Source organism: Rhodamnia argentea, chromosome 5, assembly GCF_020921035.1.
Source record: "Rhodamnia argentea isolate NSW1041297 chromosome 5, ASM2092103v1, whole genome shotgun sequence".
NCBI lineage: Eukaryota > Viridiplantae > Streptophyta > Magnoliopsida > Myrtales > Myrtaceae > Rhodamnia > Rhodamnia argentea.
This window is the reverse complement of record NC_063154.1, coordinates 19,014,971-19,035,728: the sequence shown is the minus strand read 5'-3', so window position 1 is coordinate 19,035,728 and position 20,758 is coordinate 19,014,971. Positions and strand designations below refer to the sequence as shown.

The following is a 20,758-nucleotide window of genomic DNA, read 5'->3' as shown; positions in this document are numbered from 1 at the left end:
CTTTTCTCTATTTCATTGAGGAAACAGAGAAGATGACGGAAAATCAAAATGCGTCGAGCTTTTTCTTGGGTTTGATTGGGTGATTTCTGTTTTACTTTATCTATCTTTCACTGAGATGGGAATGGAACGGTGGTGATGTGGTCAGAAAAAAGGTCGTGGTTGCCTCTGCAAATGATTTCTTTTTTTATTTTCTTTAGCACACTGCGCGAGTTGGTTCGGGATTACGGTAATAACATAGATTACGCCGATGCACGTTTAGAATTTTCGTAAACTCGTAATTATCGGTGAACTTGGTCATCATTTGCTTATGACAAAGCAAGAATGTTTACAGGGCAATCACCCATTGTTCCGCAGTAGCCCAACATTCTTTAACACTTAAAAGTTTTCATTTCGCTGCGCCATCATTTGAATATCGTGAGAAAGAAAGTTGCTGACAATTACGAAATTAGTGCAAAAGAATACTTTTCCTAGCAATCACTTGAATATTTGCTAAGTAATTAAGTAAGCAAAAGTTGCACTTTTTTAAAATGTGGGTTTTTGTATTTTTTGTGTAGATTTGCTACTCTGCAAAATTAAGTCATTATATTTGGGTAAGTGAAACATTACTCGAGAAGCTACTTGACAAGGTTGAAAGGGACCAACAAAACCCCCGAGCATGAGATATTCAAGACCAAACACAAAATCGAAGATTCAAGAGCAAGATAGAAGGACGATTCTATAAGAGCAATTGAACAAAACCAACCCCAATTGCTTTAGTTTTTACCAAATTTGAGATTCAAGAGGATGTTGTTTGGACTGATAGGGAAATTTGTCTCGAAAAGACATCATGTTGGATCTGAAATTTGGGGAAAAATTATAATAATGACCTGGAAATGCCACGTAGGGTCACTAAGGGAGATTTTGGATGAAGAGTTTATGAGGGCAGATTTGTGACTTAAGCAAAAGTTAGTGATTTTCTATGAGACAAAAAGTTACTATTAAAATGGAACTTGACCTAAAGCTAGGGTATTTTTATGAGACAAAAATATAAGGTAAAATTGAGATTAGACCTAAATTTTGAGGTTTTTTATGAGACTGAAAAAAAAATTGAGAGTGGAATTAGGACTGAACCTAAAGTTGGAAAATCTTTATGAGAAAAAACAAAATTAGGATGGAGTTGAGACTGTAGCTAAAGTTGGGGTTTCTCGGCCTAAATGCTCAATAGTGTTTGTCAACAAAATTGAATTTGAGCGGAGGAAGGCGGCCAATGCCAACTGGCGGCTCATGCCAACTGGCGGCTCGTTCCTCCAATAAATAATTAGTACAAAATAATAAAAAAAATGAACCAATTGACGGAATGATGTAATAAATCTTAAGAAGGACCACGTGTATGGCTTTGTAATCTGATGCCCTATTGCCGGTCGAAAATCCTCTATAAAAGGCTGAACGAGAGAGCATTAGCGGCAACAACTTGGCAAAGCAATTCATTTCTTTCTCTTTCATATTGATGGAGAGCTCCTATTTCTGCGTGTTCAAGGGGGCTCGCCTCTTTCTCTCTCTCCAGATCCTCATGATCTGCTTCATGCACAAAGGCCATACTTATGGAGTGGAAGGGAAGATTACAAGCCGTACTGCATCAATCAGCTCTCTATTGCCTTCTCCTTCTTGCTCGCCTTCCACTAGCAAAGGTCTCTCTCTCTCTCCACGGAATTGTTCGTTGTTCGATTTATCGGTTACGCATGGATGTGTGTTGCACTTATGCTCGGCGGGAAAGTGACGTCTCGGATCATGAATGAACTTGAACATGAACGAGATTGGTTAAATTCGGCGCCGGTGATAATCATCGAACATGAATCATAAGAAAAGAGGGAAAGTGTACTGCTCTCCATTGAGTCCTAGAAAGTCATGCCTTGCACTTGTGAGTGACTACGGACTCTTCCGATTTAACACAGTGCTTTTTTTAGTTCCAATCTAGGACGGCTCGGCACGTCGGCCTTGGGCGAGCTCATCCCTCACATGTGGTCGGTCGCTGGCAATAGCCGTGGCCGGCCGCCCTCAAGGAAAAAGAAAAAGCAAAAATTAAGAAAAGAAAAACAAAAATTCAAAAATTGAACTTTTTTTTTATTTAGATAAATTCACAAAATTATAATATTTTTCAAATAAGATCTGAACACAGGAAAACGTTTTTGTCATATATATTCAAAAAGCAAAGTCTTTTGCTACATTTAGTGGACGACTTGGTCCCCAGTCAACTTTCATCACAATTATTTAAGAGTTGTCTGGAAAAGTAGAAGGATCTTTTCTTTGCCAACGCATTATCATCTTACGGTTTCACATGATCTCTTACTCTCACCTGACATGCTTTTTTAGCTAGCAGCCGAAAGTCGACCTTGGAAGTAATTCACAAGCATGGCCCATGCTCTCACATTGTTCAAGGCCCCAATCCTGTAAATCACACCAAACTCCTGCTCCAAGATGAATCAAGGGTCCAGTGGATTCAGTCCCAATCCTCCAACAGAGGCGACGGCCTAGAAGGTTCGGCCGTGGCCAGAATTCCGGCGAGGTCTGGCATCACCATCGGTACTGGCAATTACGTGGTGACAATCGGCCTCGGCACGCCGAAAAAGGACCTCACTCTCACATTCGACACCGGCAGCCCCCTTACGTGGACCCAGTGTGAGCCGTGCATCGGATCATGCTACAATCAGTCCGAACCGCTCTTTAACCCATCTCAATCGTCGTCCTATGCTAATATCTCGTGCACCTCGACGTCTTGCTCTCAACTTGGTAATAATGTCTTACCAGAATGTTCTTGAAGCATAGATGAGGCCTCAAAGTTCTTAGAGTGAAAAACCATCAAAAGAATAACTAGAACTAATTAAAGCAATGTGTTGTGCTCTATCTTTAGGTCGTTCGGGATGTTCTGGATCGACATGCCTATATTTCATTCGATACGGCGACCAATCAACTACGGCTGGCTTCTTCGCAACCGAGAAGTTGACTCTAACACCCACGGCGGTGATCGACAATTTTGAATTCGGCTGTGGAGAGAACAACCAAGGCCTTTTCCGCGGAGCAGCAGGTTTGATGGGACTATCAGATGACAAGATCTCCATCGTGCAACAAACCGCGGCCAAATATGGCAAGTATTTCTCCTACTGCTTGCCCTCCTCCCCTAGCTCCACAGGATACTTGACTTTCGGCAAAGACGGCGGAGCATCGAGCTCGGTTAGCTTCACCCCGTTATCAAAGATCCCACAAGGGGCGGAGTTCTACGGAATAAGTATCGAAGGAATCAGTGTAGGAGGAAATCGCCTATCGATACCATCGACTGTTTTTTCAAGTGGAGGCGCCATCATCGACTCGGGAACTGTCATTACCCGATTGCCTCCGACAGCTTATAGTGCCATGAGAGATGCATTTAGGGCAGCAATGGCGAATTACACGAGGGCACCGGCGATTGGCCTTTTCGATACTTGCTATGACTTTAGCAAAGAGAGCACATTCGTGGTCCCATTCATAACGTTCTCTTTCGCCGGAGGAGTCGAAGTTAATTTGGACCTTAGCGGAATATTTTACTTTATCAAGGACTCTCAAATTTGCCTAGCCTTTGCAGCGAATCGTGCTGATAGTGATCTGGGCATCTATGGTAACACGCAACAGAGAACGTTTGATGTTGTCTACGACGTTGCCGGAGGGAAGCTCGGTTTCGGTTCGAATGGCTGCTCCTAAGATGGATGTAATACAACGAATGCTATTTATAGATATACTCGATGACACTTAGGAGTATCCAAAATGAATGTGTCATCGTGAGTTAAACGTTCTGAATAATAACTACTGCAAATTGAGAATAATGGAAGTGCTCTCTCTTACTACGCCCTTCTTCGGTGTCGTTCAACGTCAACATGTGTGAGTTACAAATTGTGGACATGACTGAAGGAAACGAATTCTAATTCTACAACCAAGAAGGTGAGGAAAAAAATACAAAACATGCCCAACGGAATCAGAAACTTGTACCACTGATCGTAAAAGTATATCATATAATGGACATACCTCGTTTTCCACAGATTAAGTGTCTCCGAAATGCGGCCTTACGAGAATCGTCGTCCGTTCAGGTGCGAGGGAGTCTCAGGAGAGTTCCTATTCCTTTTGAGAGTGTTTGGAAAATAAGTGGAAACTAACATTCTGACGAACTAACTTACAGTCCCCTTTTCTCTTATTCAAATAAAAGATAACTGCTCTCCAATAACCTTCGATAACCACCGTGGGTTATATGCCCATTATGGGCTTACAATATGGGATCATGGGCATCAAGGGCGGATTAATTAATTCAAATCAATTAATTTCAACATATGACTAATATGAAAATTTGACTAAACATAAATGTGAGTGATGTCCATATTTTTAAGAATTTTTTTCAATCAGCGACGAAGGAAAACATGAACAACTGGAGAACGAATTACTATCTTTCCTATGTGCTTGCGAATAATTTTGAAGCTTATGAAATAAATGTTTATCATATTACGTGAGAAGAAATCTCCATTTGCTTACAGTAGTACTCCTTTTACGCTTGTAAAGAAAAGCTTGCCTTGCATTTTAAGCCCGTCCATCTTCTCGACAAGTTTCTCTACTTCCTCAGCCCAACCAAAGAAGGCTTCAATCGCAACGTGGATCTTCTCATATTCCATATGCTCTTGCCATTGGATGATTGTGGTTCCTTATGTGACATCCCTAGATTAACTCACTGAAGTATAGTCCACTTTGACCGGTCCCATACTAAATCTCTCGATTTTGTCCTTTAACTATAGGTGGGCACCTTCCTCAAAGATCACCCCAACCCATCCCGGGAGTTCTCCCAATTGAGCACCAAAAGACAAAACCTTGAGGCTCCATATGGGACGGATTAGAGCAGACAGCAACTCAGTGAGTTAATTATGGGATGTCACACCTTCCATCCCCATCTCCATCTCTGTCTCCCGATTCTCTTCCGCAGACTTGCCTCCTAGGTCGGTGATTTAGGTACACCTTATTTTCATCTTCATCTTTACATAGAGCGAAAGCCGAATGGAGTAGAATTGATTTGGCAAGCAGCCTCCAAAACTCGAGGAATAGAATCTTCGGCACGCTAGAGACATTTGATTCTCAAGTGGAGCACCTAGTTTTTAATCTTTGTATGTTTGTCTGAACATGACGACATAGTTGAGTAGAGCTTATCGAGAGCTTTTCGACAATATCCAATTTTTCAAAACTTGACCGTCGGATCTCAACTTACACCATTTAATCAATTAAGGCCCGATTGAGCCCAAGAATGCACCGGAAACCCACGAGGCACGAGAAATTCGGCCACCATCACAGTTAGTCTCACTTCGCCGAATATGCTAGAGGTTCTAGGAGGATGGGACTCTTCAAATTTCAAGTTAATTCAAAATTTTATTAGTTTGGGAGTCCTATCCTAATTAGAGTTTTGATAAGTTAGGACTCTGGAGATCTAACGGCTCACATCTAATACTATCCTACCTAGGTTAGTTAATGCTACGGTCCATAGTTAGTCCTACTCCTACTAGGATTAGTGAGCTAAAGTCTGTATAAGCAACCTTAGCTCTAGGGTTGGCTCATTCACACACTATCAGAAATTTCGGTACATTCAAGAGGAAAATCAGAGCAAAGGAGTTTGATTGTCTCCCTCGAGATCGAGACAGTCCTCCCCGTTCCTAGCTGAACCGAGATAATTCTTGGCTATGCTTCCTCCTTGCGCGCGACACCATCACCCCCACTGTGCTCAGCCGCCGTCGATCCCTGCTCAGCCACCGTCGCTCCTTCCTCTGCCATGGAGTTCCATCATTTGCCGTTCAAGCCGGAGTAGCTTCCATCCTTCCAAGCTCACAGCGCCATTTATCCAAGCTCAATCCTGTCGGAGCTCTGCTGTCCAGCAGTGTTGGCGCTCCTGTTAAGGCTCGGCCCCCTTTTTTATCAATACTTGGTGACTAACTTGTGTGTTGCTTGGTGTTAGAGTCCCTTACCGTTTAGAGCTCGAATCAAGCTCAAAAGGTACAGTTTTGAGGCGATTATCGGAGCTTGCGTAGGTGCTGGAATTAGCTTGGAAAAGGTATAAATTTCTTCAATTTTTGGTTGCAAATCAATGATTACTTTATTGGAAGTATGCATATATGTTCTTACACTTTTGAACGCAAGTGGTTTGCAAAAGAAATTGATGACGTTCAAGCATTTTTTTAATCAAACAAACAAACTCCCAATTGATTATCAAAGTTGAAGGTTTTGAGATGTTGCTTAGTTTGTATTGCCATGTATGCCGCACTTGTGCCGCAACCTGGAGTTGATTGAAAAGCTTTACAATTTGGCATATCAAAAGTAGCTTGTTCCTTGGTAAACAATTGTGTTTGTGGATATTTTTGTTAAAGAACCGAAAATTTTTCATGGATTGATTGAATCTTGTGATAATTTTGAGAAATGATGAAACTTAATTGGAACTAAATCTGTTCTCAAAGTAACAGATTATTCAACTTTTTTAGATCAAATAAAGTTAATTGAAAAGATGATAATTTTTGGTAAAAACCAATCTGAAATTTTCGGCCCTTTTTCTTTGTTGGCTGAATTTGTCATGCTAACTTTGGTTGGTTGAGTAAACTTATCTTTGATTATCCGATAATGTCTAGTTATTGTGGATAAGGATTATGTTTAATCGGATAATATCATACTTTCAATAATTAACTGAATTAGATAATATCTGATTTGTCTTAGACGATCTTTGCTCTTGACAGTTATCTCATGCTTATCAAGTTGATTGAATTGCCTTATCTCTTATGGATAAGCTTGGAATCCGATTGGATATTATCCGATTTTTTTTTTAGAATTATTTGAATTTTTTTTTTAAAGTTCGGTAAAGCCACGATATTGTTGATAAGAGAGAGTCCCATTCTCTGGGATTTTCTTTGATATTCCTTCTAATTAGAGTAACAATAATCTTATTTATGGCCTCGGCTTGGCCGTTTGCATGAGCGTAGTAAGGCATTGAATGAATCATTTTGACCCAATTCGTATAGTAATTGATTGCCACCAGGATATTAGTGGTACCCGATCCCATCCGTGCAAGATGCAAGCGGGAAGCAGAAACAATAGAGCATGGTCTTGCTTTTCTCGCCCTTGGACAACTCGATGGGTTAAATTGAATTGATGAATCGGTGGTCAACACCAAAGGAAATCTAGAAACCTCACCGGCCTTTGAACTCATAGCGACAATCATGTGGTCCATATAGAAAGCTCAAAATCATATGATCTTTAGCTAGCAAGCCCGAGATTCGAAGCACCTAGTCAATGCAGCCACAACAATGTATGAGAACGCGACAAGATGGACGGAAAATTTGGAAAAAGGAAAGAGTCTGAAATGAAGGCTTACCTCAAATCTAGAACCTCCCGACCTGGGAACCTTGAAGATAAAGATTGATGCTTGTTTTGCATCCGATTCTTTGGAGGGAGCCATCGCTTGTATGTGGACTCCTACGGACGATTGGTGGATGGATTCGCCAAATTGGTGGACGCAAATTCAACCGAGCAGGTAGAAGCAATTGCTCTTGTTGAAACCCTAACTTTTATCTCTCCCCAAATGGAACAAAACCTCGGCGTTGCGTCAGATAATGCAGAAGTAGTTAGAAGTATACTTAGCATAGATTAGTTAAACCAGAGAAAAGTACACTCGAAGTGCCATAACTTTTGTACGGCGTTCGTTTAAGTATCATGACTTTCAAAATGTTCACTTAAGTGCCATAACTTTCAAAAATCATTCACTTGAGTGCCATGTTGACGTGGACGCTGGAAAAATTGACGTGACTCATCGAAAAGCTGATGTGGCTCACCGGATAGATGACGTGGCACGCCGGAAAGCCGACATGGCACGCTAGAAAAGTTGCAGTAGCACTCAAGTGAACAATTTTGCTCCGACGTGGCACTCAAGTGAACAATTTTTGAAAGTTATGGTACTTAAGTGAACGTTTTGAAAGTTATGGCACTCAAGTGAACGCCGTATACAAGTTATGGCACTCATGGTATACTTATCCCGTTAAATTGGGAAGTTGATGCACTTATCGCCAGAGCCCGGGAGATGGTATTGCGCTTCTCGGGCCTCACGCTGGCCCATTTCCAGCATAGGAACAAACTAGGTTGCAGATAGGGTTGCGAACGCCCAATGGAAAAAAAAAAAAAACAAAATGATGCGTTGTAAGTGGGTCATTTATCCTCCTCAAGCCATTTGATAGTTAATTTGCTCTAAAACTCTTGATTTGGATTCACTAAAGCTTAAGCTATTAGATGAATGCATGGTTTAATATTTAATTACTCTAACACTTGCCCTCATGCTTAGTCCGGTCTTTTTTTGCCTTGTAGTAAGCATGGATAAATTTAATTAGGGAGGCAAATAAGGCCCAAAAAGGTTTGAATTCAGGATCTCCTATTCTAATACCATAAAAAATTTGATAGGACTACAACTAACTATTCTAAAAACTTAAGCTATTAGATGAAAACGTGGTTTAATATTTAATTACTCTAATATTAAACACTTTTAAGTGAATGGCTTCTTCTTATTCCAACCCCTCCCCAAAAAAAACCACTCACACACAAGAACATTCATGTAAAAATTCATATTTTTTAAAGAAATAAAGTGAATCCCGTTAAGTTTTAAATGAATAATCAAACTGAAATGATGAATTTGAGTTGAATGATATTGAATGATCTTGGATGTGACATAAAGTGGCGGTGGAGGGAAAGCTTGTGGGAGAAGCTTGGGTTCTTGGATGTGACATAAAGTAGTGGTGGTTGAGGGAAATTAATGGGGAAAAGATTGGTAGGTGGGGTGGTTGAAGGGAATTAGTGACGAAAAGATAAAAATTCAAACTCCATTAATAATTTTGGCTCTTACAATTCACATCTGGAGGCAATTTGGTAACTTATAACTCTGACTAAACGAAGAATTCTGAAACAAACACCGATAGGCGGACCGATGAGCACCGGGCTAAATGAGATGACGTCAAATTAATAAATAATGAAATCCTCGGATGTCCGGCCTCTAATTTCAAAGTCTACTTCACGCTCAAAATCGATCGATTGAGAATTCGGTATATCTTGAACCGGAGGGCAACTCTCGGGAGTTACGCGTATCGACCCGTGATTTACGTCACGTTTAAGAATTATTCGAATCACGACGACCCTGGTTGTCATATAATTGTGAGGGCAATTACCGGTCCCAAAAGGACGCTATTGTCAGACATCAATTCAGGTTGATTCGCAAATTATGCCATGGTCGGGCGGAATCACCCGCGAACCAATTGCACAATGCTAACAAATCGTTCTGACACAATCCTAGATCGGTCCACGATGGTTCAAAATATACCCTCGACAATTATTATGGTCGGGGTACTAATCCGCAATCGAGTTCTTTAGTCCACGTACTTAGATCCTATTTGGCCATTTCTTTTTGGTCGATCGACTCTAGAGAGATCAATTCTGAGCGAGATTACTGAAATACATCGATACTCATTTTATTCATTCATAGACTTCGAAATGGGGTCGGAATGCAGAATGTCACAACTCTTCCCCCCTTACGTAAATTTCGTCCTCGAAATTTACAAGACTTAACTATTCAAACAAGCGGGGGTATTGACGCCTCATTGCTTCCTCGCTCTCCCAGGTGGCTCCTTCGGTTCTGCGGTGCTCCCAGATTATCTTCACCGGCGGAATCATCTCGTTTCTCGGGACTTGCTCCTTCATGTCCTCAACTCTGACCGGTCTTTCCACATACGTCACTCGGTCGTCCACTTCTATAACTTCATGGTTCAATACATGTATCGGATTCGGCTCATAGTTCCTCAACATCGACACATGAAAGACGTTGTGAACCCGCAATAGGTTTGGCGGCAAGGCAAGACGATAGGCTAAAGTCCCAATCCGTTCTAGTATCTCAAAACGACCCACGTACCTCGAGCTCGGCTTCCCTTTCTTCCCGAACCGAGATAACCCTCGCATCGGTGACACCTTGAGGAAGACATGACCTCCCACTTGGAATTCCAAAGGTCTACGTCGCTTGTCGGCATAGCTCTTTTAGCGACTACGAGCGGTCTTAAGCCTTTCTCTAATGACCCTCACTGCCTCAATTAACTATTCTACCAGCTCTGGACCCGTTATACTTCTCTCACCGACCTCATCCCAACATACCAGTACTCTGCATGCTCTACCATACAGTACTTCAAATGGTGCCATTCTAATGCTCTGCTGATAACTATTATTGTAGGAGAACTCCACTAGATGCAACTGTTCTTCCCAACCTCCTTTAAACTCTATGACACATGCTCTCAACATATCCTCTAGCGTCCGAATCGTTCTCTCGCATTGTCCATCCATCTGAGGGTGATAAAGTGTCTTTGTACTACAATTTCGTCCCCATTGCTTCCTGCAGGCTTTTTCAAAATGAAGCGGTGAACTTGGGGTTTCTGTCCGATGTAATTGTCACCGGAATTGCATGAAGTCCGACTATCCGCCGCATATACAATTCGGCGTATCCGTCCATGACGAAATCCTTTCGCACTACTAAGAAATGCGCAGACTTGGTCGGTTTGTCCACAATCACCCAAATCGAGTCATGACCTCTCCGATTCCTTGGTAAGGCCATAATGAAATCCATCGTAATGTGTTCCCACTTCCATTCGGGAATCTCTAATGGCTGAAGTAGGCCATCCGGTTTACAGTGTTGTGCTTTCACTTGCTGGCACGTTAAACACTTCGCTACATGTTTCGCAACGTCTACTTTCATTCCACTTCACCAATAATACTATTGTAAGTTCTGATGCATTTTGGTTCTACCCGGATGAATACCGTAATTACTTCTGTGGGCTTTTGACGGTATCCTTTCTCTTAGTTCCTCGTCCTTGGGCACACATAATCACCCGCAAAACATTAAGGTTCCATCCCCAAACACTTGGAAATCAAGTTTCCTATTCTCTTTATCCATCTCCAAAATCTTCCGAATATCATGGTCCATAGGTTGTAAAGCCTTAATCCTTTCTCGAATCTCGGGTTCTACTCTCAACGTAGCCATCGGGTTGGACAATTGACATACTTCAAGCTTAAATCCAGAATCTCTTATCCTTTCAAGCAAGGTCCATTCCTTGACCATTAGGTGCGCGATGCTCGACTTCCAGCTAAGCGCATCCGCAACCTTATTTGCCTTCCCCGGGTGGTATAGAATATCATAGTCATAGTCCTTAAGCAATTCCATCCACCGATGTTGCCTCATATTCGGTTCCTTTTGGGAAAACAGGTATTTCGGACTCTGGTGATTGGTGTAGATCTGAAATCTTTCCCCGTACAAATAATGTCTCCAGATTTTCAACGCAAATATAATTGCGGCTAGTTCCAAATCATGCGTCGGGTAATTCATATCGTGGGGTCTCAGCTGTCTCGATGTATACGGTACAACTCTTCCATGCTGCATCAGAACACATCCCAATCCCTTGAGCGATACATCACTATATATTTCATAACCCCCAGGGCCAGAAGGAATCGTCAAAACCGGTGCGGTCGTCAGCCCATGCTTAAGTTTCTGAAAACCCCTTTCACATTTGTCCGTCCACTCGAACCGTGCATCTTTCCCGGTCAACTTCGTCAAAGGAGTAGCTATCGAGGAAAACTTTTCCACAAATCTCCTATATTAGTCGGCCAACCCTAGGAAACTCCGAACTTCGGTAACCGACGTTGGCCTCAACCAATTTGTAATCGCCTCAATCTTTGCTGGGTCTACTGAAATCTCATTTTCAGAAATTACGTGCCCGAGGAATGCTACTTTATTGAGCCAAAACTCGCATTTACTGAACTTGGCGTAAAACGAGTGCTCCCTTAACGTCCGTAGAACCACATTCAAATGCTGCTTGTGTTCCTCCGAGCTCTTCGAGTGGATTAGGATATCATCGATGAACACGATGACAAATTGATCTAGGAACTCCTTAAACACTCGATGCATCAAATCCATGAAAGCGGTTGGGGCATTAGTCAATCCAAATGGCATGACCGTAAACTCGTAATGTTCGTATCTTATCCAAAAAGTAGACTTTGGTATATCTTCCTTATTAATCCTCAACTGGTGATAATCGGTCCTTAAGTCTATCTTGGAGAACACCTGCAGTCCCTTGCGGTGATCGAATAAGTCATCAATCCTTGGCAACAGGTACTTGTTCCTAATCGTGACTTGGTTCGGTTGCCTATAGTCGATGCATAGCTGCAAAGACCCGTCTTTTTTCCTCACGAACAATACCGGCGCTCCCCACGACGACGCGCTTGGACGAATAAAGCCTTTGTCCAATAACTCTTGCATCTAAACCTTCGATTCCTTCAACTCTGACAAGGACATTCGATATGGTGCCTTCGAGATCGGCTCCATTCTAGGGGCTAACTTGATCACGAATTCTATCTCCCTTTATGTGGCAATCCCGGCAATTCTTAAGGAAAGACATCGGGAAATTTGCGCACCACCGCTATATCCTCCAACTTAGGTCCCTCTATCGTCGGATCTACCACTACAGCCAGGTTGGCTTGGCATCATTCGTCCAACAACTTAGTCACTTCTAATGACGAGATCAAAGGGATCGAGGTTCCCCCTCGACTCCCTGCAAATTCAAATCTAGGGTAACCGATTGGATGAAACTCGATCACCCTACTGCCATAATTCATAACGGCTCTAAGCTTACCCAGCCAATCCATTCCAACTATGACATCAAAATTGAACATGTTCAGAACAACCAAGTCTATCAATTCCTTTCTACCGACAATAGTTATCTTACGCTTCTGACATCCCAACGAAACTAATACTTTATCCTTTAAAGGCGTAGTGACATACAGCACAACATCCAACGGTTTCAAATCCAATTTAGCCAAATCAGCGAACTGTGCAAATACAAAAGAATGCGATGCTCCGGGATCAAATAATGCATAGGCAGCATGATCGCATAATGTAACCGTACTTGTGACCACGCCAGGTGCATCCTCCGCCTCTTTACGCGCCACAGCATAGACTCGTCCTTGAGCTGGTGGCCTATTTAGGTTATTCTACGGAGTAGCCCCCTCTCTGGCAATCCGTACCGAGGTCGTTGCCCTTGAAACGATGGTCCCGGAGCTTAACTTGGGCAGGTCTTCACTTGATGGCCCACCTGGCCACACTTAAAGCATGCACCCGTCCTACTCGGGCAAGGTCCATTTCCATGTTTCGTTCTGCACAGGCGGCAATTCCAATTGGATTGATGAATAGGTTTCCCAATATTTTTCCCGACTCGAGGGGCGAAACGTCTGTTACTCATCATTGGCCTTTTGCCAAACGGACGGTTGTCTCCGATGGGAGCAAACCGCGATCCGGATGCGACAGCTCGTTCTTTCATATCCCTTTCAATCATTTGACCTCGTTCGTACATCTCATTGTAGGTCCTCAAGTTCGGTGCTATCATTTGGCTACGAAGGTCGGCCTCGAGTCCATCTCAAAATCTCCGTGCCTTGTATATCGGATTTTCAACCATTCTCGGTGCGTATCTCGACAACCTTGAAAATTCGGCTTCGTGCTGATCGATCGTCACCGGGTTCCCGCGAAGCCGTTGGAACTCTTTTAGTTTCCGCTCTTGTGCGATCTCCGAAAAATACTTCCCGTTCAACGCCTCGATGAAGGCGGTCCACTCCGGGGCGCCGCCTTCAGGAAAGATTCCTCCTCTGGTGGCCTTCCACCAATCATCGGTGGTACCTTCCAGCTAGTACATCGCCAGGGCAACCTTCTCTCCTTTCGTGCACCCCAAGACTTCAAAGCCTTTTTCTAGCTTCTCAATCCATCGAGGTGCCATCTCCGGATCTCCAGTACCATCAAACTAGGGTCGCTTCAGCTTTGGGAATTGTTCCACCAATTGACTCATAGGGCGATTCACATTCCCATTTCCTCCTCCGTGACCATTCCCATTCAGTCCATTATTTCCATTTACCAGATTGGCAGCAGCCATAGCAGCCTTAGCGGCTCGAGCAACGGCAGCAGCCCTCTTTTGAGCCTGCCCGCCCATCAAGTTCCCGATTTTCTCTAGGGCCCCGAGAACTCCATCAACTCTCGGATCCTCTACCACATGTGCCCTCGAGCTAGAAGCTCCCCTCGTTCCTCTAGTTCTGTTACTCATCTTAGTTAATCCTCACAACACCCGAACCACCCATAACCCCACTCGGGAGTCAGAGACCTAAGTCATCGACTAGTCTAATAAGTCTAGGTCACAACTCATGGTGACAGCCACAACAAGACAAACAGCTCAAGAGCACGCAACCAAATAGCCAAGAGGCTCACAATCGAGGGTTCAGGTTCATACCTCGAGTCCAGACGCATCCGCAACTCAGCAAGATCACAACAATCATTCACTTGTCCAATAAATTGCACACCAAGCGACAACAACAGTGCCAAGTACAAAGCTCCCATAGTCTTATAATCACCAAAGGTGATGCCAATCCAATATGCCGATCACAAGCACCAATTCATATGTCATGCATTTCGTGCCTAACTCTAGCGAATCCCTAAGACCTCGCTATCCAATCATTCCAAAGCCATTACTCCTTATTACTCCAAACCTCAATCAACTTGGATCGAGATGACCTTGCTCTGGTACCACTTCAACGGGGATGTTACACCCTGTGTCCTTTTGGTGCACCAACATCCCTTGATCATCGCTTACTTCATCCAGGATCGTCACGGCGAAAAAATTTACACAACGCGATATGCACTTTTGGAAGCAATACAACACCCAAGCAAGAAAATTAAATAGAATGACTTCAGAAGACAAGGAGATTTTTCATAACATAGAGAGACGATTATCCTTACAATGCATAGGTACGAAATACATAAGGATCACGAGAGAGAGACAATCAGCTTGGAAAGAAAAGGGGTCCCACAAAATACATTACACCTAAGGGTAGGGGTTCTACGAGACTACATCCATCATCGGGATATACCAAAAGGGGTAAGGGACCCTACTCTAGTCTTCGGTCTGCGGCATCCGCCGGTGGTAGCACGTCTTCGTGGTCAGACTCCATTGGCTCTTCGGCGTCCTCCGCCTCCATCGGCTCGATGTTCGGGTCCAACACTTCTCCACCCCAAGGCAGGCACTCGACAGGGTCCAACTCCATGGGGTCCCCTTGCTCGTCCTCGTCGTACAGCACGCCATAGATTTGGAGAGGTCCGTCCCTTCCTTCTTCAGCTCCCTTAGCCTAGGCCAAAAAGGTATGCTCCTCCCAAGCTCTACCTCCTACGTTTATCCATACAGTGGTATAATGTCTATAATACACCCTACCGTCGCCTATCACATATTTCGTCACTATGCGATCGATTCGTCTCGATATCCCAAAAAGTGGTGGCGGCATCTTCGTGGTCGGGAGTCTAAAAGGTTTTGGAATGCAACTATGAGAATAAATCTCAATAAGCTAACCCCCGAGCCTTGACCAGGATAACAGTACCTCCAAGCAATTTTATTAAGACACAAAACCCAACATACCACTAGTAATAATAATAACCTCGAAATCATCAATTAAAGGGAATTGACACCATACATACTTCAAGTCAATATTCCACCAAATCTATAGTAACAAGCTTTGTACTTAGTCACTTATCAATAATTCAATCACAAGGCGCAGCAATAAATTCAGGTGGATCGGTTCTAGCAATCGAGTCCGCAATTATCATTTCGGACTATTCAAAATCACATTCCTCGCGTCATATAGGCGCTTTAGGGTAATCGTATCACCTTCCCCGCATCATATAGGCACCTCAAGATATTCATATCACCTTTCCCACATCATATAGGCGCCTTAGGGTGGCAAGTACATTCCCCACGTCATATAGGCGCCTCAGTGTTTCAAGCACATTTTCATCCACAAATCATGCAAATCGCATTACATGCCCACAATTCAATCGATTCACATAAACAAGATTTCATGATCGAGTACAAGCAAAATCAAGCCCAATTCTTAATAATTGACTCGTACCACTCATCACATGGCCAAATATACCAAGGCACTTCAAGGATTCAATTTCTAATTCATTATCTCATCACGCCATAGCCAAAAAGTAATAGGCTTCAATCCACACCATAATGCAACATAGCACACTCAAATAGTTCTAGCCACATATTTGGGACCCTCAAGGTAACGTCATAGCATTAAATTCACTCATGACCAACATTGCATCAATTGACATTTAGTCATGCACATAAGCCACGATTAATCACTTGATCCTTATATGCATAATAGATCAATTCTAACCTCCCTAATCAAGTCTCTAACCACTTAAGACCTCCAATCAAGTCTCTAAGATCATCCAAACATCTTTCTCATTTTCGGTTCTGCCATGAACAGTACCTCGTCGCGATGAACAGTACCCCCATCGCGATGAACAGTAATAATCTTCAATGAACAATGATTCGAGATCCTACATCCATACTTATTAACCTCTAATTAGGCCCAATCATCCATTTCTAGCATAAAATTCCACATTCCAATACCCAAGATCACCTAAGCCACATTTCTCATTTTCGGATCTCCTCCGTGAACAGTGATCCGACGCCCAAAATTTCACTAAATCAAGCTCTAAACATGCTCATTAGTAATCCATTAGCCTACTCAAGGATTAAGGAGTTGCTTACTTGAGTTTGAGTTTGAAACTCCACCAAATGAGCCTAAATCAACCTCTCAAGTCCACGCCAAACCCACGGCCGAATGGCGACCGATCGATGGCATGGCGGCGGCGAAGGGTCATCGGTCTTGGGCGGCCGAGTAAGAACACAAGGGATGGAGGAGAAAGAGTGTAGGAGAAAGAGTGTTATCCAAATTTGAATAAGGAAAAGATGGAGGGAAAGCTTGTGGGAGAAGCTTGGGTTCTTGGATGTGACATAAAGTGGTGGTGGTTGAGGTAAATTAATGGGGAAAAGATTGGTAGGTGGGGTGGTTGAGGGGAATTAATGAGGAAAAGACAAAAATTCAAACCCCATTAATGATTTTGGCTCTTGCAATTAATATCTAGAGGCAATTTGGTAACTTATAACTCTGATCGAATAGAGAATTTTGAAACAAACACCGATAAGCAGACCGAACCAGGCTAAATGAGACGACGTCAAATTAATAAATGATGAAATCCTCGATGTCTCGGCCTCTAATTTCGAAGTCTACTTCGAGCTCAAAATCGACCGATTGAGAATTCAGTACATCTCGGACCGACGAGCGGCTCTCGGGAGTTACGCGTATCGACCCGTGATTTGCGTCACGTTTAAAAATTATTCGAATCACGACAACCTTGGTTGTCATGTAATTGTGAGGGTAATTACCAGTCCCAAAAGGACGCGATCGTCAAACATTAGTTCATGTTGATTCGCAAATTATGCCATGGTCAGGCGGAATCATCCGCGAACCAATTGCACAATGCTAACAAATCGTTCTGACACAATCCTAGATCGGTCCACGATGGTTAAAAATATACCATCGACAATCCTTATGGTCGTGGTACTAATCCGCAATCAAGTTCTTTAGTCCACGTACTTAGATCCAATTTGGTCATTCCCTTTTGGTTAGTCGACTCTAGAGAGATCAATTCGAGCGAGATTACTTGAAATACATCGATACTCATTTTATTTATTCATAGACTTCGAAATGGGGTCGGAATCCAGAATGTCACAACCCCAAAATATCGAGTTTTTGTATCAAATTTTATGAGTTAAATAGGGCAAGGATACTTGGGTAGGGTAGTATGCAAGGTTTGATAATTTAAATATGTAAATATGGTCATGTGGGATTTATTTACTATATTTTTAGCATGATAGTTGCATTAATTCGAGAAATAGCTAGTTAAGTCAGAAGACCCTCGTATGAGGACGGGCGTGCCCTTGATCGACCGTAATTGCTCAAATGGATAAATACCCGGATAAGTTGAAAGACCTCCATATGAGGACGGGCGTGCCCTCGATCGGTTGTAATTGATCGAATGGATAAATACCCCGATAAGTTGAAAGACCCCCGTATGAAGACAAGCGTGTTCTCGATCGGCCGTAACCGATCAATTGAATAAATGCCTTGTAGAGCTAGAAGACCCCCATATCGGGACAGGTGTGCTTGAGTGGCCATAATAATTAGAACTTGATTGAGTGTACTGTGCATGAGAAAGTTGACAGGTGTTTTGATTAAGTTATTTATTTATTACATTACATTGTATACAGTGGTTTGTAACATGCAAGGCGCATGCCAAGGTAAAGTAAGGTTACCTATGATTGTGTGTTGGCATACTCGTGTATATTGTGTTGCATTATAGGTTATGGATGCATCCAAGTTGAGTTGACCTCTTAATTGAAGCTTAGGTCGTTAACTTGCTGAGTTTTATCTCATTGTTGTTGTTTAAATATTTTCAAACCCTCGAGCATGAATCAACCACCTTTGCTTACATGTTTTGGTGTGCCCATGGACATGGGTACAATAGTGGTGGAATATCCGGTGGGACCGAATAGGTGGTATCAGAAGCATTCGATAACCGTCCGGGTTGATGAAGGGTTTGAGATGCGGCAATCGCATGAGTTTTTAACTTGGTTCCTTAGGGAAAGGGATGACATGTGTGGTCCGATTAGAGATTTCGATGGACTCTATGACATTATGTATTCCGACTCGCTTTCGAAGCTTTGAATAAATGAAAGGTCTAATTGATGTATTTCAGTCTAATCTCACTTAGAAATGATCCATTTTAAGTAGATTAACCAAATGGGAATGTCTAGATAGGAAAATCAAGTACGTGGACTTAAGAACTTGATCCTAGACTGACTCTTTGGTCATGAAAATTGTCGAGAGAATATTTTGTATCAATATAGGCTGATCCTAGAATGATTAAGGAACGATTTGGATAATACCCTACGCTTGGATCATGGGTGATTCTATTTGACCTCGTATGGGTTACGAACGTCCCTAAATTATTTTCTAATGATCTTGTCCATCGGGACTAGTGATTGACCCTCACAATTGAAAGACAACCAAAGTTGACATGGCTCGAGAAATTCTTAAACGTGATATTAATTACGGGTCGATACGCGTAACTCCTAAAAGCCGTCTGTTAGTTTGAGATACGCTGAAATTTCAATTGATCGAGATTGATCGCCAATTGGACTTCGAAATTAGACGTCGGACCTTCGGGGGTTTCAATAATTAAATTTTGGACGTTTCCTCATTCAAAATACGTTTTCTTCGCAGTTCACCTTAAAGGGTTCAGGAAAATAAAATTTAGATTGAAAATGGGAAAATACTCATTTACCCTTGGAAAATATCCAATTTTTAACTTTGGCTCAAGGGCATTTCGGTCAATATCCCTAGTGGCCAAAAATTTGGACTAGTCTTGATTGGTGGAATTACCAATTTGCCCTTCTTGACTTTTAGACCCCAAAATATCTATGCCAAAAATTACCCTAACCTTTTATTAATAAATTTTTGGTCTTCTTCTCTATAAATTCAAGAACACACTCTCTCTCTACCTCACTCTCTCTCTTGGCCGAAATTCCCCTCACCCCATCCACCATTGTCAAAATTTCTCAAGCTTTCACCGGCCTCACCTTGAACCGCAGGAGCTTAACCATCACCGTGAATCGCTCGTAACCGCCAAATCTTCGTGAGTTTGAGCCGACGGAGAGGAAACGCCGGAACCACCGCTTGGGATCAAAATTTCTCTCTACTTTTTCGCGTAAAAGTTTGCTAGATTTTGGGTAAGTTGGTTTCTAATCTTGGATTATGTATCTAGGTTGCTAATGGATAATAGATTGAGAAGTTTTCATGAAAAATTTGTGGGATTTGCTCAAGATTATGCTTTGGCCGAAAATCATAAAGAGAGGAGAGAGAAAATGTGTTCTTGAAGTGAATAGTGATATGCATGATTGATATTGGATGGCTAGGATTAAGTCTAGCTTTATCATGCTTTAATTGAACGGCCCATATTGAAGCTTGCTTAGGAAGATTGATCAGACGATTGCGATTAAACTCTACTTTATGTAGATTAATCGTGTGGTAGAGATTTAATGCACATTAGGATATTTTAATTGTACTGTCCCGATTAATTGCCACATTACTATAGTTTAATTGCATGGTACGTATTAATTGCTACGTTAGCATAATTAATATCGTGTGGCATAGATTAATTTTTGTGGTAGCATAAATTAATCGTGTGGCCCGATTGGCCGACGGCTTGAGTGTGATCTAATTGGGTGGTCCCGATTTATTATTTATTCAACGTGAGTGAATCACGTGGTCCCGATCGAGCATTTATTTAGTATAATTAAATCGAGCGGCCTCGATTGGGCAGTTGTGGAAAATTAGAAAGATCGTGTGGTCCCGATTTTTATTTGGAGAAAAATTGGTAAGATCGGATGGTCTCGATCTGCTAATCGAGAAGTTTATCAAGATCACGTGGTGAAGGTTGATTGATTGGAAGATTTTATGTGATCGTGTGGCCTCGGATGAGCGATCGAGGAATTATTGTAGTATATGGTCTTTATGAGAATTAATAAAGAGGAAGTGTGGAATTTTACCCTGAAGCGTTATGACGTGGGGTTCATATTTTATAAGACCATATTCTTACCTAAGGCGTTATGACGTGGGCTCTGTTATTATTATTTTACTCTAAGGCGTTAAACGCCGGGTTCTATATATTATTTTATCCCGAGGCGTTAAACGCGGATAATAACCTCGAGGCGTTATT

General features: G+C 42.4%; 1 protein-coding gene across 2 annotated transcripts; it reads left to right on the top strand.

The window, feature by feature from the left end:
* Positions 1 to 1,443: 1,443 nt before the first annotated feature.
* Positions 1,444 to 16,863, top strand: LOC115728122 (aspartyl protease family protein At5g10770-like). 2 transcript variants are annotated; one of them, XM_048278771.1, is made up of 4 exons: positions 1,444 to 1,667; positions 2,350 to 2,766; positions 2,888 to 3,691; positions 16,846 to 16,863. In XM_048278771.1, exons 1-4 carry the CDS (start codon positions 1,487 to 1,489, stop codon positions 16,848 to 16,850), a joined length of 1,407 nt encoding a protein of 468 aa, XP_048134728.1. In that variant the 5' UTR covers positions 1,444 to 1,486; the 3' UTR covers positions 16,851 to 16,863. The 2 variants fall into 2 exon arrangements, with proteins under 2 accessions (XP_048134728.1, XP_030514318.1); XM_030658458.2 differs by lacking the exon at positions 16,846 to 16,863 and having other exon boundaries at positions 2,888 to 3,833.
* Positions 16,864 to 20,758: the final 3,895 nt, after the last annotated feature.

Bases quoted from the DNA above. Each gene is read 5' to 3' on its own strand.
- LOC115728122 (XM_030658458.2), top strand. From the start codon at position 1,487: ATGGAGAGCTCCTATTTCTGCGTGTTCAAGGGGGCTCGCCTCTTTCTC. The intron at 1,668-2,349 runs GTCTCTCTCTCT...ATGCTTTTTTAG, and splicing joins CTCGCCTTCCACTAGCAAAG to CTAGCAGCCGAAAGTCGACC. The intron at 2,767-2,887 runs GTAATAATGTCT...CTCTATCTTTAG, and splicing joins GACGTCTTGCTCTCAACTTG to GTCGTTCGGGATGTTCTGGA.